Raw genomic sequence first — 18,349 nt, 5'->3', positions numbered from 1 at the left:
TGTTTTTCTGTTTGGCTGTAGAATTTCTTGAAAAAGTAAAGGAAAGTCGGGGAATTTGACCTCAAAAAGTCAGGGAAAGTCAGAAAATTTAATACCATATTTTCGGTGGAAACCCTGAGGAAGTAAATGACCTGTGGTTTTACAATGTTACGAAAAAAAGATAAAACAAACAAAATGGTAGACCATCTTTGTTCAATGTTTTAATGTAATCCTGCAGTATAATATTTGCTATCTTCCTTAAACGAAGAAATGTTTTTTTTATATCATTCTCGTCATAACAATAAGAGTTATGAATCCTTTTGTTCTTACATGTAACATGCATGTTATTGTTTAGAAGTGTTAACCCTATTCGGTCCGGGGTTTTTCGAACATACTATGACTATGATAACTTTTCATAGGATTGTTCAAATTGAATCAAACTTGGCACACTTATAGTACGTCTTAAAAGGAACAAAATGGCAGCAAAAATTTTTTGCTTGTGTCAGCACATTTTCTGTGATGTCATCAGAAGCTTGAAAATTGTTAAAAATGCAACTATCTGCTTAAAATATAATTACTTTTGTTCTAGAGTGAATTTTTACATTCTGTTTGAAGTTTCTGAAAGCTAAACAAAACTTTTTTAACATATCTTCCGGTTTTTACATGGATCAGATAAAAAATTCCCCGAAAATCCGTTTTTTTTCGATTTTCGGGTAAAATCCGACAAAATCGGGAAATCGGATTAGTCACGTGTCAAAATTATTCAATATGATTCTTCTTGATGAAACAAAGTTGTGTTGCAAGTTTCAAGTTCTAAGGATAATCCTAACAGGATTGATTTTGTGTGTTTGAAATCCAATGGTCTTATCTATAAAAAACTTTTAGTAATTTCTTTATCATCAAAGCATATTTTTAACATGCGAAACTTTTAAAAGTTCTTCTTTTAAAAAGCATCGTTTAACAACACAATCAGAAAAACCCTACATTCAGGACTTTTCCCTTCATGATAAGATGTCAAAAACAAATTAAATTTCGTTTTTAAACTTTTAAACACCATCTAAGAAAGTATTTCTACCGCTGTTCTTCGTTCTTAAATTTTTAAAATGAGATCTAAAAAAGCTTTTCTATCGCGTTTTAAAAATTTATTAACGAATGATTTAACATTGTTGTTTGACAAAGCAGATCTGTTCATAGATCTGTTCATTCTACTAATTTTAACTTCATTTTCTGATTCTTTACCTCAAAAATAGCATTTGAGTGTGGAGTAACAGAGAAAAAAATTGTGTAGTGATAGGGTAGTGCTAAATGGCCTGGGACCCAATTTATGTCAATATTAAGAGAACATTTTCTGTTTTGTTTTTTAGGTTCTGAATAATATAAACTTAAAAATGTTATCATCTGACAGTGAAGATGAAGATTTTTCTGCTGGAGAAGAGAACAAAAAGGTTTGTCATTTTCCAAACAAACAATTTTTATCTCAGTGTCAAAAAAAAATTAGGTACCCACCCCCACCTCTAAATAAGCCCCATGGGGGTCCCCTGAATTAAATACAATACTTGTTTTAGAAAACAAACATTTTATGTTATAAATGCTAACATATTTCTTTATACCTTTATTTTTTTGCCAAAATGACACTTGCATTGGCTTGTCCTATACCTCTTAATTTTTTGCATGTCGCTTTGCAATCAAATTTTGTGAAGAAACATATATACAAGCTTAGCCAAAAAATTCATTGAAATCAGAAAAAGCTTAAGAGGCCAGGAACGAGCAAACAATGGTCATTTTTGGAAAAAAAAATTATGTTAATCTATTCACCTTTATAATATCCATGCATTGATAAAGTTTGAATGCATATTTCTTAACAGGTCTAAAATTACTGATATCAGGGTTCGAGTTAGCAGTTCACAATTCGCAATTTGCAAATCAAAATGCCATTTTTGCGGATCACTTTGTGAAGAAAATGATAAAATTGTGAATCGAATATTTTTGTATTACTTCGTTGTCTTTTTTTGCGATATTAAAAATTAATCACTTCATCTTTTTGTTTGTCGTGTTTCCATTTAATTTCCTGTTTTGCTTGCTTGATTATTTTATGCTGTGATCAAATCGCTTAAAGTAAAATGAAAAAATTGAAATAGAATTGAAAGCTCGCTAATAAAGTAACAAATTTTATGCCAGGAGAAGTGTGCCTGAAATATTTACATGTTAATTTATCATAAGGCTGTTTTTTAGACAAAATTATAAAGTCCAAATGTTTTTTTTCTTAGGTTTTCAGTTTTAATATCGACAAATAGTTTAATTAAAATTATTAACTTCTTATGAGTAAAGTTGCGTGTGCAAAGAAAAAAATAAATTAGAATAGAACAGGTAGTTCGAAAGTGTTTTTAACAGAAAGTCAGTGTTCTTATTTTCAACTCAGTTACCTTTGTACCGTATTTTCTGGTATATAACCCGCACATCGTATAACCCGCAGCTCAGCTTTTTTAGGGACTTATGAACTAGATGCTATCATGTAGCCCGCACCTTCGTATAACCCACATAAAATGTCAATCAATGTGTTTTACTTACCCGCACCCAAGAAAAAACTTCAGCGTATTTTTACTTACCCCAATCATTTTATAAATATGTGCGTGTGTTCTGTTTTTTCATGCTGGAGACATTTAAACTTGTGAACTCCAAACAAGAGAACCGAGTGTTTGAACTAGTGACTCTCTCAGTCTTAACTTCCTTGTCTCCGATTGCCGAAATAATAATGAATTAAATTAATTTGACAAGTTGATCTTCTGCTAATGCCGACAGTACTATATCAGACAACGCTGTTTTCTTTTTATTTGTAGACATTAGTTTCAGCCAATAATAACTCTTGCTCCCTGCAATTAAACAAACAAACAAACAAAAACCATTCAAAAAACAAAGTAAAATCTATGTTTTTTATGTATATTTAAGTTTTTTTGGCATAAAAATAAACAACATAATAATTATCACAGATTGTCTGTAACAGCGATGTACGGAACGTTCTTTTCTAATGTTTATAGAATTTTGTTATCTATTTATATCTCAGCAATCACAGTGTGGATGATAAAATGAATGGCAGCAATGAGGAGGAGATAGTTGCGTGTGTCTTATCAATTGTATTTTATAGTTATTTTTGATATTTTCAGTGGCCACCTGTTGCTCGAACGTAGTGAAGATAAAAAAAGAAAATTATTATCTATACTTTAATTTTAACATTTTTCAAAATTTTTAACACGAATTAATAATTAAGTCCTGGGCACTAGGTTTTGAAATACGTGTTAATTAAACCTAAAAATGATACCTGCTTTATTGCTTTATTACCAAAAGCAAATCATTTCAATGTGCTCAATGGGATTGCAAAGATATAAATCGATTACATTCAACACAAAAGAAAAATGATCTCCAGAATTGTGTTTCAGGGAGAGCTCGTAATATTAGCAATGGCAAGCAATAGAAAGTTAAAGAAAGCAATTTCACTGTGTAAAAAAAATTAAATCACGTAGTTGAATAAGATTTTGTAGATATAGGATCGTGCATGCAGTGATATTAATGTACGCATTTTATCCCGTTGGTACTATTTTCTTCATTGAATGTATAAACTTTAAATTTCACAATAAATGACAAAAAATATAAAACTTATCACATAACCCGCACCACATTATAACCTGCACCAACAGTGGAAGTCATAAAAATCAACTTATAACCCGCCGGTTATATACCGGAAAATACGGTAAGACAGAAAAATGTTGGAATTTATAGCCTCGTTAAAAACAGTACGTAAATGGCAGACTAAGTTAAACTACAGGTATCCAGTCAAATGAAAGAAGACTGGTGATAATTCAGGTGTTGCTTTAGATATCGCTAAAATACTCTTTCAGACTACTCATCAGAATTAGACATCTAATTATTTTTGAACCACTGTTTATTTTTTTAATATTTCTTTTTGTACCTACATACGGAGTTTTTTTGTTTTTTTCAGAAAAGCACACACGTGCAATCAGCATTCTCATATGAATATCAATAACCAGCTGGTGTTGTATTGATTGAAATTCCTCTCATTGCATCTTTTTTAAACAAACTTTATTTTCATAACTTCAAAACAAAGAAAATATAAGAAACAGCATTTTACTAAAAGACTTTGCTTGAAACAAACATATTTTTTGTAAAAACAACGTTAATCAGTTACTGTATTTAACTTTGTAATATTCACAAAAACTGGTTAAGAACCTCTCAAACAATAATTACATTTTGAATATTTTCTTACAGCATGCTAAAAAATAAACTTTTTTATTTTTGCAACGTTATTTCTGCCATCGAAGAGAAGAAAATTAAAACTGAGAGAGTTTGGACGCTCCTCAGTTATTGTGTTTGGGGTTCATGAGTACATCCCCCACTTGTCTCCAACATAATAAGTAATATTGATAAAGTAAAGCTCGCAGGTCACAAAAAGTACAAATTCTTATCGAAAAACACGTAGCTAAACACGTAACTAGTAAACAAACCAAAATTTTGCGAACCAACTTTACTTGTTTAATTTGAGCCCTGAAATATGACATCATAATTCATGCAGCATAATTAAATTTAAGTTCTTTAAATGTGAATATCTTGACAACAAGAAGAGCTTTTTAAAAAATTTAAAAAGACTTGTTAACCAACTTTTTATGTTCATGATATAAGTCCAACATCATTTTTTACCTTGGGTTTCCTTTAAGAAAAAATGGTTTTTGCAATTTTTACATTTCCTTTGTAGAATGATTTAAAAGGGCAGCATTTTGATTCCTAAAGTGTGAATTGCAACCAGCTAATTCAAACCCTAAATAAAAAATGTCAATATATTTGTTTTGTGTAATGGCTTAAAAGATGCTAATTTGTTTTTCACACTTTTTTCAATTCTGACACAAGTCTCCTGAAACTTGAACAAGTATTTACTGTAATTGTTCTGAGCTAAAAAAATTCCTAAAAATGTTTCATATTGTCAGAAGTTGAAAGACTAGCTTTGGTATAATTGTTTGTATTTTTTTTTTAGAATGACGAAGACAGCAGTGAAGAAGAAATAGATGATGATGATGAATATGAAGACGAATATGAGGAACGGAGTCACAAGGCTAAAAAAAAGAAGCCTGCCCATGGAGGATTTATTATTGATGAGGCAGGTATGTGTAGCACACAAATCAGATTGTTGATACCATTATGTCATAGACATAAATTACATATTTTTGTTGCACACAGAGTTTAAAATAAGAACTCAAATCTGAAATTTTATTGACTCTTACCGAACAGTACAAAAGATTGGAGAATATATGTAAGTGCAAATGTTCTGAAGGAATACGTTGTGTCGAATTTGCAAGTCGGAAAATACTGCAGCACAATCGAAAAAACAGTAACTCCATTGAATTTATGTTTATTTTGAAAATACAAAATATTTAAGAAAAATTAGCTTATTTTGCAACAATTTTGCGGAATAAAAGGTTCCGTCCGAATATTAAGAAACCTAACGAAACGAAACGAGGTAGATGAACACTTTAGCACCTTAAAACTCTCTAGCTTCCATTGTGTCATTGCTTTGTATTTGCCATTATGTTGCTGGTACATTGCATTACTTTTAAATAATAAAGTACATATGCATTATTTATCTCAACTTGCATGACATAATACGAAGAGAGTGATTTTATCAGCTACTATAAGATTGTGAACTTTAGTATTGTACTAAAATTCTAAAAAGTAGAATCATAACAGACAGAAATCATACTTTCATTAACAATAACAGTCAAAATAATTTACACATTTTGAATGGGAATGCATTCGTTAAAGTAGAGTTTTGATCATTAACTTTAAATAGAGTTCTTTTCCCGTTGAGACAATTTAAGCCTAAGCTGCTGTTCTGTTGTCATATTTTCTTTTTGTTTGTGCAATTGATTTGTTTTTGTTATTTTTGTTTTTTGTTTATTTATTGTAGATGTGGATGACGATTACAGTGATATTGAAGACGAAGCTGAAGCTGGCTTTGTTGAACCAACCAGTAAGTGACTGATTTCGGCCGAATAGTCATTTAACTAGCGATACAGGTCTGGCAACCAGAAAAAGGTTCCCAGAATAAGAATCTCCATCCAGCACTGAATGTGATGGTGTGCACAAGTGTGGATTTATTGGCAAACACTAATAGGATTTAATTGTGTTTATGTTATCACCGGCGATTTGATTTGCTGTGCAAGTTTTGTGATATTTTTTTTATGGATTTCTTTCCAATACAAATGGGAAATTTAAAGCATAACACCAAAAGCTGTAGGCAAAATGTAAAGAGAACCTATCCATTTAGCCTTATTTGCATAAAAATGGCTTCACAAGAGAAAAACTGAAGTTAATTAAATTCAAAATTAACCTTATTGGTTGCAACTCAGATAACAGTTGCTTTAAAACATTTTTTATTTTTACAAGTTTGATTTCTATTAGAGCTTTTTGCTGCAATTTTTCTATGCAAGAGTCAGCTATACTGCATGTGGATGAAAAATGATACACTTGGTCTTATATCCAAGCTACACATAATTGAGCAGCACTAATCAGCTACTTCATCTTCATTGTCAAGTAGTGTGTTTAGAATTTCCTTAGTAATACCACTGCCTCTTGCCTCATTAAGAAAATATTGATTTTCCCTTTGCTAAAGGAATTGAGTCTAAACGACTTATTAAGGCCAATACAACTTCCCCGAGTAGTAGGATGGGAAAAAATGAGTTAACAATGTCAAAGTTTTTGCAAAATATGTTTGCGTCTATTGCATCCTGCATTTCCTTTTAAAACTATGGAATGACTACTCAAAACGCTCAAATATAGATGACCTAATAAAATTTGGGGGTATATTCGTATGTACCAGAGCAACCTTCTTTACTGATAGCCCTGGTCACAGCAGTAGTACTGATTAGCCATCACCGCTATGAAACTATGAAAACATTCAAATATAAATGACCTTATAAAATTTGAGGATATATTTTAACGTACCAGAGCGATTGCAGTCCACCTTTTAGGCCTAAATAAATTCTCAGTTATAAAAGTCTCTGTTGTTGTACCATATGCGTCACTGCAAGATAGATGTCTATTGTAATAATTTAAAATTGTTATTGTACTAATTTACATGACGTAATATTGCGTGTTCAAATCTTAAGGTCATCACGATGACGAGAGTATTGCAGCGACTGAAGATATGTCAGTAAGTTAATCATACGCTTCTCTTGCACTTTTTTCTATCAACATTGTGTTTGCTACTCATTTCATAATTTTGTTTGGTATTTTGAAAATTTTCGTTCATTTTGTGTTTTAGAGAAACCGAAAGCTTGATAGTTTATGGGGGTAAGTTTATAGGGGTAAATTTTGTCTTTTGTTTACAATTTTTTATTGTGTAGAGCTTTCTATTGTGAGCTTAAAATGCTAAGATGACATCATCCAAAAACTTTACCCGTTTATCAAAAACACATCATTCCATACATTTGTACAATGATTGTTAGCCTGTAAAAAACTCCATGCTGATATTTTGTGCATTTTTAACACAAAGTTGCGATTTGGCAGCCATTTTGAGTAGTCTTCAAACATACTAAGTAAGAAAATGTTATGAGTATATAATTTTTTTACGAATGAATAAAATCTGATAATTTTTGATGTAATAATTTCGTGTAACTTTTCGTAATAGAAGAAATTTTAAAAAATGCAAGCACAAAAAACTTTAATTGATTAATAAACTGAAAGTAGAATAAAGGTTAAAATCTTTGTGTTGTCTTTGTTATTGAAATTTTTATTTATCTTTTTCCTCATAGACAAGAATCTGCAGAAGATATTGCTGAATACTACAAAAGAAAATATGCCAACGAAGGCAGGTAATGAATATGGCGGGTGGAAACAATGTGCTATCTTTTTGTCATGCTTTCTTTAACGGTAAGGATTTTTTGGTTTTAGAAATAAGTTTTCATATACTTTTTGTTGTTGTAGAGATCGTTATGCAGAAGAAGACTATGAAGCTCCTGCAGAAATTGAACAACAGAGTCTTTTGCCTGATGTGAAGTAAGTTTATTTTCCATTAAACATTTTTTTAAGATAACTTATTCTGAAACTGTATAATTCTTATTATGCATCATATTCTTTTATGTAGAGATCCAAATTTGTGGATGGTGCGATGTCGCATGGGTGAAGAAAAACAAGTTGTGTTTGCATTGATGCGAAAGAGTATAACTTTTCAAAACTCTGAAACGGTAACTGAAAATCATCAGTTTTTTAAATCGGAACAATAATTTGGCAACCCAAAGTTCTTTTGGAAATGCAGTCATCTGCACAAATTCTTTTTTTTAGCCATTGCAAATTAAATCAGCCATCGCAGTTGAAGGTTTAAAAGGATATATTTATGTTGAAGCATACAAACAGAGTCATGTGAAGGCTGTAAGTATTTATTTAATCACTCTTTCAGTAAACACTGCCCTGGCCACGCCTTCTGTAACATTATGTAGAGTCTTTAAGCCCCAAAATATCCTTTTAAAAATCTCACGCCTGGTTCACATTTGCAGGGCAATCGGAATGGAAATTTTAGAAATCTGCTGCAAACGCAAATCCCAGAATTTCACACTTGACTATGAAACACAAGAAAACATAAAAAAACATAATGCATGATAAGACGTAAAATAATTATATTTGACTTGTATCTTTATTTTATTAAGTTATAACTACTTTTCATTGATGTCACAAAATGTGAACCAGGCTTTAAAATAAATTTAAAATTCCCCATGAAATCTATTTGTCATGTTTTGGAATAGGAATACTAAAACTCAAATTCTTTATTAATCTCCTTCTGATAGGCCTAATTTTGAACAACTTACATTTGATTGTAATTCTTAAAAATCCTCATTTGTCATATTTTTAACAAAATCATTTATATCATTGGAAAAAATTCTTTAATTTTAAAGAGAACTTTATTTGGCCACACCGTGTCAACAAATTTCATTTCATTCTATTAACAGGATGTGAATTAATTTTAATGGATTTCACTCTTTTAATGTCTTGATTGTAGGCTATTGAAGGATTTGGTGCACTAAGGTACGGCTTATGGTCGCAACAGATGGTACCGATCAATGAAATGCCAGATGTGTTGAAAGTGGTCAAAGACATTGTACAAATCAAAGCGAAATCATGGGTTCGAATAAAACGAGGCTTATATAAGGATGATATTGCCCAGGTAAGTGGACAGTGTTGTATATGCTGCCGGGAAATTAGTATCTCTCGATGACATGCAGGCAATAAAATTTTTGGAAATCTTGAGGTTTCTTGCGTTACGTTCTAATTCAATTGGTTTCATTACAATCTTTGATAGTTTTGTTGCCATAGTACTTTTAACATGATCAGAGATTATTTTGCAGAATTTTTGTCACCTAATTCTTTGCTGTTCTAAATACCCTGGCGAATAAACGTGAAAGACTTCTTGAGTTCTGGGCTTGGAATTAACTGGACACTGGTTCAAAATTGAGCATTGGTCTGGAAAGAAAAGAAGAAAAAAGCTAAAATAGTATTGTTGTGTTTACTTTTTACAGTTTTTTTTTTCTTTTTGTAGGTTGATTATGTAAATACTGCACGAAATCAAGTATGTACAACACAACCTATTTTCTGTCAAAAATATTAATCTTTTTAGTGATATTGTCATTGTAATGCATTCTCTTCTTTGCAGGTCACTTTGAAAATTATTCCAAGAATTGACTACACTATTATGCGAGGAGCTTTGAAGCCGTCCTTGGTATGGTTATAGTATGTTTCTTTATAACAAACCTATACAGTCAAGCAGTCAAGTGAGTTGATTTTTATCTTTAATTTTGTTAAATCAAATACTAGGATGAGGCTGGAAAAAGGAAACGAAAGGCGCGCCCCTCCCAAAAAATGTTTGATAAAGATACCTTAGTAACCATTGGTGCTGACATTACTCAAGATGGTGACTTCTACATGTTCGAAAGTAACCGCTATCGTGCTGGTTTTCTCTATAAAACAATGGTTTTGTCCGGCGTAATAACCGAAGGTGTTAAACCTTCTTTGAGCGAATTAGAAAAATTTACAGCGTCTGTGGATGATGAAGATTTAGAATGTAAGTGATGTCGGCTGTTCACTGTTCACATTATATTCCCTTTTAACTTTTTTTGTTATTTTTTTTCATCGTTTTCTCTTTGTATACGTACTTTTTTATAAGCAACACTTTGTAAGCAATACAGGACTCAAACTCTTAAAAGAAAGGAATTTGTAAGCCATGTAAGACTTTGAGTAAGACTTAAGTGAGTATAAAAAAACAACAACAAAGAAATAAGATAATAAAAAACACCAATAGTCTCCAAAACAAAAACTCAAAGGTTTGTAGTAACAAAAACCGATCTTTAATTTTGGTTGGCACACCACCAGTCTAACTGATCAAGGAAACAAGTAAATTTGTTCTTCTAAAGTACCTACTGTATTTCCTCAAATAAGAGACCCCCTGGTATAGTAGAATCTCTACTAGTTGTAGTCCCTCATAGAGATCTGTTGTAGAGATTAAAAAACCCCTCAAATACTAGCTCTCTTCTAATTGTAAACCCATTTCAAGATTTGTACAAAAATCCGTCTTGTATAGGAAACAGTATAATATAGGCCGTTTATTTGCAGCGTCATTGACGTAGTATTAGGGGCATAAAAATACAATTTAACTCAAGTGAAAGAGCTATTCTGCCCACAGAATCATTGGGCCAATAAAATCGTCTTTTTTATATGTTAATTCAAGGTTAAGAATTGCTCTTTAAGTTTCTATATTTCATTCTGCATAATTCTCATAACTTATGTTCTTTCTCACTAATACTGGCAATAAGAATGAGAGAAAAAGGAAGAGTTTGTGATATCTAATTTTATTATTTCATTTCCTCTCCTAAAACTTATTCTAGGGATGAGAGACCTCCTCTTATACTATAGTCCCCTGTCAGAGGTTCCTTTAAGTAATAGAAGAAGGTTCTTATAATAGGGGACATACGGTAGTCAACCAAATTATTACTATTCGATAAGTCCATGGTAAATTTCAATTGGGCCGAGGAACGATGGAAAAGAGTTGTCATTTGAATTTAATGACGTCACTTATAACCCGTCGATACACACAAGATGTGAGGTTAAAAATCTTAAGCAACATAAGGGCCGGCAAAAAATTTTGTGTTGTTTACAAAAAAATGCATGTATTTATTGTCCATGTTTTTACAATTGTTTTGTTAGTGGGGCATAGCAAAGCGAAGGACGAGATTGGTCATTCCTTCTCACCAGGAGACATGGTTCGAGTTTCTGAGGGCGAATTGATTCATTTGAAAGGCAAAGTTCTTTCAGTCGATGGAAATAATATCACAATCATGCCGAAACACGAAGACTTGAAGGTTTGTCGGAGTTAACTTTTTTAATTATACGAAACAGTAGAAAGGTTGTGCTGTTTCCACTTTTGGTTTAAAGCAATATCATACTCACCCTGGGGTAATAAACAGACTCTCTTTCTTCTCCAATTACTCACAAAGGAGCTGAAATACTGCGGATTTATTTTGCTTTGCTTTTTAGACACTAGAATTACCACATGTTCTGTTTTTGCAATTTTAGCCAATTTCTTTCTTGCAACAATTAGTGTGTATATAAAAATCAGCCTTTGATCTATAACTTGTTTTCAGTATCTTTATTAAAAAGAAACCGTGTTAAAAAGATAGCACGAAAAAGTCGTTTGTTAAGAAATTGCAACAATGGAAAGGGAAATCATAGGACATTTATGAACCTCCTACTTGAACTAAGTCAACTTTAACAAACACTTAGCTGTTGGCGCAGCTAAGAGTTAGTTACATTACGGCCAAGCAGTGAGAATCTTAAAATATCCTAATATGTTCTGTGTTTTTTTGTAACAACTCCTAAATATTAATGGGAACATCCATTTTTCAAATTTTTGTAACCGATTTTTTTAAAGTCTAAAATATTTATATTCTGCAACAGCTAATGCGGAAATGAAATCTGATCATTAAAATTTGTCTCTTGTCCAATTCCTTTGACACCGTTTATTCTAAGTTATGCTTTCACTAATTTAAGAGCTCCTAAAATCTTCTAAATGTTTTAATGTTTTCCTTCGCAAATCAGAACAAAAAACAGCTAAGATTCTAAATTCTCCTAAATTGTCCTTTAAAAAATGAGTAGGAACCCTCCAAATAATTTGATTGTTTATTTTAGGATCCATTAGAATTTCCTGCACACGAGTTAGAAAAGTATTTCAAAGTTGGTGATCACGTCAAAGTCATGCGGGGGAAATACGAAGGAGATACTGGTTTAATCGTCCGTGTGGAGGAGAATGTGATTGTCTTGTTTTCGGATCTGACATTTCACGAGGTATTAGCTTTAATTTTTATTATTGTTGTGGATAATGGATTTTTGTTGATAGGTCACCAGCGAAAAATCTTTATTTTGGTGAATTGTTTTCCCTGTAGCTTGGGTCAAGCTAAATAGCTACGAAAAATTATAGAGTACTAGTCGTTAGCCCGTGGAAAAATACACGGGTTTGCCCGTCCTTTTTATACCGCATTGCGTGCGTCTCGTTGCTTGCGCAGCTAAGCTACCTTTGTAGTTGATGATTTTTTCAAATTATCTTGGGTACAATTAAGGATGTCCACGCAGTTAAATATTTTTAACATTAAGGAAAGTATTTGGTTGTCGGTTCTTAATTCCGTGTTACTTTTTTTAGTTGAAAGCGAAACCGGACGACTTGCAGTTATGTTCAGACATGAGCACAGGTGTCGACTCACTGGGACAGCATCAGTGGGGTGATTTGATTTCGTTAGAGTAAGTAGGGTTTAAAAATTCTCGTTGGAGATACGGAGACTAACTTCTTTTTTGTATATTGGTAATGTAGTGGTGATGGAACGTGTATAAGTTCTGTTAGTGTGTCCCAGGTTTTTAAACACTGAGTTATTCTTGAAGATGTAAAGGGAGCCTTTTTAATACATTTTAAACTTGTTATATTTTTTGCATGTACAGCATAAGATTTGGAAGATCCATATTACTAAAATAAAGAAAGGACATAGGAAGATTCAGTTTGTGTTAACAGTACATGATTTCGCAGTGTTCACCTTTATATTTGCAGGTTGTGTTTCAAATTAAGAAAATTATTTTGGCCAGGATTTCATCTTTTAGTTTGGTTTTCTTTTGCCCATTTGCTACTTGTTCACTTACTTCTTTTTCTATCTCTCTCTCTCTATGCAGTCCACAAACTGTTGGTGTTATTGTGCGTTTGGAAAGAGAAAACTTTTCTGTTTTGAACCAACATGGAAAGGTAAGTAACCAATTACGTGCAGGAAGTTTTGTTTATATCAAATTTTCGGACTGAGGATAGTTGCGTGAACTAAAAGAAGTTAATGTTGTTGACAGGGTGTCCACCCTGTCAGGAATGGTCAGAAATGTTAAAAAAATATAGGCAAGATCTCAGGAGAATGTCAGAGATTTTAGATTTAGATAGTCAATCAGAACTAACTACATTCTCCGATATTTTATAATTGTTGTGAAAGGATTGATTTTTATCCAACCCGTTCTATCAGTATGTTTGTTAACTTTAAGATGATCCAAAGTTTCGACGGCATGAAGTTCTTGTCGAGTATTAGCTAAGAAAGTGGAGAAAATGTCAGGAATTGTAGTCACAAAATTTCGGAATTGTGAGGAAAATAAAGAGTTTATATTGGATAGACACCCTTAGGGGCAAGGATTGATCTTAAATATACAATGCGCAAACACACTAAGCTTTTCTGTTACCTTTCTGCGTGTGTCTAGGTCGTTCAAGTGAAGCCACAAGCAGTATCGAAGAAGAAAGACCGGAATGCAGTTGCGCTTGATTCTGAGCAGGTGGGTGGAATTATTATTTTGCATAAGGGCGAGTTTTGTAAGCAACCGTTGTTGTCGAGTTCTACAATATTGATACTTCTCATGTGATTTTTTTTACATAACGCTAATTATAAGTTAAAGTTTATGAAAGCTTCTTCATCATGGTGTAATATAATAAACCAACTTGCGAACACATACGTTAAACATGTTAAATACTTATTCTAAAATGATATTCATTTTGCATCTTTTAAGTCTCCTTTATTTTTATAGTACACTTGTATAACATGATCCTTTATCAGTTGGGTTTTATCGAAGCAAAAAGTTGTTTGTCTCGTTTATTCGAACACTTCGCTTGTCATCCGTGCCCGCTTCTGTAATTTATTCATAGACCGTGTAAACTGACCTGAGGCTAAGTAGACTTCATAAGATTTTTATAACTTAGAGGATAAGTCGGAAGAATATATTGTTAATAAAATGCAGCATTTTTATGATATTTTGTTGGATATATTTTTTTAACTTTCTTTAGAACCAAATTCAAATCAAAGATATAGTCAAAGTCATTGATGGTCAACACGAGGTACGGCTTTTGGTGTTGTAAATTCGAGCAACGTCTGATTTTTTTTTTCTGTTTCTTCACTGCATCACGATTTATCTTCCCTCTTTTCTAGGGACTGCAAGGCGAAATCAAACATTTGTATCGTGGCCACGCGTTCATACAATCAAAAATGATGCTTGAAAATGGCGGTATTTTTGTTGTGAAAGGAAGATCTTTGGTCCTTGCTGGTGGTGGGAAGGTAAATAAATAATGTATAAAGGATGAATGAACGAATGTTTCATGAATGAATGGGTGAATAAGTGTGTAAACGAATAAATGAATGATTGATTGAATGAATGAATCTATTCCATCCTTTGTAATCTATAATTTGGCAAGTCATTTATCTACTTTGCTTCTTAGTCTGTATCAAATATGATGTCTGGGGGAATGGGAGGCGGATTCGCACCAATGTCACCCAGAATAACAAGTCCTGCTAGAGATGGTCCTGGCGGTGGTGGTGGCGGTGGTAGAGGTGGAGGTGGCGGCGGTTTTGGAGGCGGTCGTGGTCGAGGTGGTGGTGGAAGAGGGCGTGGTAGAGGCGGAGGAAGAGATACATCATTAATTGGAGAAACTGTGAGGATCGCACAAGGACCGTTTAAGGGTAGGTCATATTACGATATTAGAAGCTAAGCTCTATAAACCTAAAAGTACCCTATTTTTTTACATTTTTTTTTCTCAGACTGTCCTACCATTTTTTCCGACCAGATATTACCAACGATTTTTGAATAAGATTATTACAATTCCAACTAAACTCTTGTATCCTCATTATTTTGAGGCATTGAATCTTTCTGTACTGAAAAATATAAAGCAAATGTTGTTAAAGTTCGTACGATATTTCTCACTGAGTCCAAAAAACAACTTGTTTGCTACCTTGTTTTGTTACCGATGATCATATTGAAAGACACTTGCGTAAGTTGAACTTTGTACTAAATTATTATTATTTTTCAGGTTATATTGGTATCATAAAGGATGCTACTGAAACACTAGCCCGGGTTGAACTTCATACTAACTGCAAGACTATTTCTGTGGATCGGTCTCGCTTAGCACTTGTCAGGTAAAAACCTCTAGCATGTAAACGTTTTTTTTTTTTTCATGAAGCGCAATTTGCCAAATTATCTGTCCTTTGTGAGTGTTATGCTAGATTCTACGCTATATTTTAGTGGTCAAAACAAAGGTGGAGGAGTCACCGCGTACGGTCACACACCGATGTATAGTTCTGGACAGACTCCAATGTACGGCAACCAAACTCCTATGTATGGTTCACGAACGCCCATGTATGGGAATCAAACGCCAATGCACGAGGGTAAGTTTTTAAAGCTATTTATATGGCGTCTTACATAAATGACTTGGGTAGGATACCAGAAGCTTAGTTGTGACTGGTGAAGGTCGGGTTGTAAGAGCTGACCTTAGCCGTCTTTTCAATTCCAACGGAAAAAAGAACTCAGCACTACATAAGTTCTGTATTGAGAAATAACTCTTTTTTCGAATATATCCTTATTCCCTGGAATATCGAGTTGCGGACCATTCAGTTCTGTGTATTTGCGGTTAATGATGTTCTCTTTCAACTCCTAGGAAGTCGAACTCCAAATTACGGTGCGCGCACTCCATCGCACGATCCATCAAGAACTCCGTCGCACGATCCTTCGAGAACTCCATCCAATGCCGGCCACGGAGGAGCATGGGATCCAACCCAACCCAACACGCCTGCTCGACCGAGTGATGATTTTGATTACAATTTTGACGGACCAGGACCCTCACCTGTAAGTTGAATGCGGTACTTATATCATCTCTCCTGAACCAAATCAGGTGTGGAAGGCATGGTTTTCTTTTATACGGCGCCTTTTATTAAAATATTTTGTTTTGACAGGGCTTCGGGGCCACGCCTAGCCCACAGACCCCATCACATGGTGGATTCAATAACGGACCGTATACTCCGGGTACTCCCATGTCGAACATGTTTGGTGGCGACTCGTCCTACTCCCCTATGCATACCCCATCACCGCTTCATGGTAATCCGTTAACACCAGGAGCAGGTCTTGGACCAATGTCGCCTGCTTATACACCCCAGACACCAATGACACAGTTTGATGAAGGTAAGTGGAAATGTCCAGTGCTGTATATGTAGCGCCGGTGTATATGTAACGCCGGTGCAAACGTAACCCTTTTAGTATGTAGCCTCTATGTTCGGTGGATTACACAGTATTTTTATGGAAGCGTTCTTTTGGGATTCAACGTCAATGTGTCTTATCTGTGTTAGATTTTCTGGAAACTTACGCAGTGAGACCAAGGTTAAATTACTTTTCAGAAGCAGTTTTGTCGTTTTTTATAATTTGCTATTTAACGTTGTTGTATTTCTCAAGTTAACAAGTAAAAGTAAGTACAAATAAGAAATAAATAAGTCTTAACCTCAGGCTTATGTTTCTTATAATAGCATTTTAAAAGATCGTGTTTCTTATGATAAAGCGTGTACAGATAAGAGAGAAAACCTATTCGTGAAGAAAACGGTTCAATTCTTGATTTGCTACGCTCTATTGTATCGTTTTCGTTGTAGAGCCTGATCACGCGCAATGTTTAACGACAGACATTGAAGTAAAAATTGTGAATAATTATCACGTAAGTTTTACGAAGCACCGTTGTTTCGACATTCAAGCCGGATTTCCACTGAACAAAACGTTAGCGCTAACGCTTATTTTGTTGTCACTAAGCATGCGTGACGAAATTATTTTGCCGCTTCAGCGTTGTCGCTTTACCCCTTTTGGTAGTTTCAAGTTTTAGAACTACCAAAAGCGGTAAAGCGACAACGCTGAATCTGCAAAACAATTTCGTCACGTATGCTCAGTGACAACAAAATAAGCGTTAGCGCTAACGTTTTGTCTAGTGGAAATCCGGCTTTAATATCGTTTTTGACAGTATCGTGTTTTTTGGTTCGTTGTTTCGACATTTTGGATTTTAATTTCGCGATTGATGTATACGTAGCACATTTCTATGTTTCCGTTTCGATTTTTGTACTTTCAATTTGTCGTTTCGCCAAAGCTTGCGTTAATTCGACCATTTAGGAACAACGTTACGCGAATAAACCAGGTGTCATTCGAGCTGTGGATGAAGATACGGTTATGGTAGTCATGTACGATGGAAAAGAAAATTTGAATCTCCCTACCTCCGCGGTGGAGATAGTACAACCAGTTAAAAAGGACCGGGTATGTTGTGAACTATCTTCTTCGTGGTGTTTTTATAGCTTTAAAAGGCGGTTATGTTTTAGGAGATTTTATTTTTTTATAGATAAAATTTATTTTTGGCGATGACAAAGATGAAATTGGTGTTTTGATTAACATCGATGGACCGGATGGGATTATCAAAATGGAACCGGGGGATCAGTTAAAGATCCTTCAGTTGCATTACCTGGCAAAGTATGTGCCACCCGAATAAAGATCCGGTTATGAGCACACATGCGGAACGCAGTAATTCCGCTAAATACAGAAATACGCTGTAACTCTTATAGGACATATTTTAGAAGACAGAATCCTTATAATACGTTTTCTTTGATTTGATATCTTTAATATCTCTTTGCTTGTGGTTTTTTGTATTTTATGACTATGCAGCAGTATAAAACGACAACATCTAAATGCGCCGGTAAACGTTAACTCCTGTAAAGGACGTAGTGTATGCGGAACTAAAAACTTCGGAATTAATGTTTGCCTTGCGAATTTGTCCTGCTTTCCCAAAATTTTTAAATAAGGACAAACATTTGCATTCTTTTATTTCGCATTTTACCTCATATATAGGAGGTTACCTTACATCTAAGGCATTCGTAATCTTCATGTAAATTTAGGATTAATTTCACACTATTCATGAGATATTAACGAAAAAATAGCAGTTGAAGGTTGCCTATACAAAACCTAA

At 33.7% G+C, this 18,349-nt stretch overlaps 1 protein-coding gene across 1 annotated transcript; it reads left to right on the top strand.

Annotated features, from left to right (window-relative positions):
- Positions 1-1,318: 1,318 nt before the first annotated feature.
- On the top strand, positions 1,319-17,978 carry LOC130628772 (transcription elongation factor SPT5-like). The gene is made up of 28 exons (XM_057441780.1): positions 1,319-1,424; positions 5,021-5,147; positions 5,951-6,013; positions 7,152-7,195; positions 7,307-7,335; positions 7,797-7,856; positions 7,969-8,040; positions 8,129-8,228; positions 8,326-8,412; positions 9,038-9,202; positions 9,575-9,604; positions 9,689-9,754; positions 9,850-10,096; positions 11,236-11,390; positions 12,217-12,372; positions 12,725-12,822; positions 13,243-13,312; positions 13,804-13,875; positions 14,381-14,431; positions 14,523-14,648; positions 14,810-15,050; positions 15,398-15,503; positions 15,610-15,752; positions 16,022-16,209; positions 16,317-16,542; positions 17,001-17,062; positions 17,506-17,646; positions 17,729-17,978. The coding sequence occupies exons 1-28, from the start codon at positions 1,368-1,370 to the stop codon at positions 17,873-17,875; spliced, it is 3,129 nt and encodes a 1,042-aa protein (XP_057297763.1). The 5' UTR covers positions 1,319-1,367; the 3' UTR covers positions 17,876-17,978.
- Positions 17,979-18,349: the final 371 nt, after the last annotated feature.

Source organism: Hydractinia symbiolongicarpus, chromosome 15 (assembly GCF_029227915.1).
Source record: "Hydractinia symbiolongicarpus strain clone_291-10 chromosome 15, HSymV2.1, whole genome shotgun sequence".
In the NCBI taxonomy this organism is placed as follows: Eukaryota; Metazoa; Cnidaria; class Hydrozoa; order Anthoathecata; family Hydractiniidae; genus Hydractinia; species Hydractinia symbiolongicarpus.
This window is presented reverse-complemented; position numbering and strand designations above follow the sequence as displayed.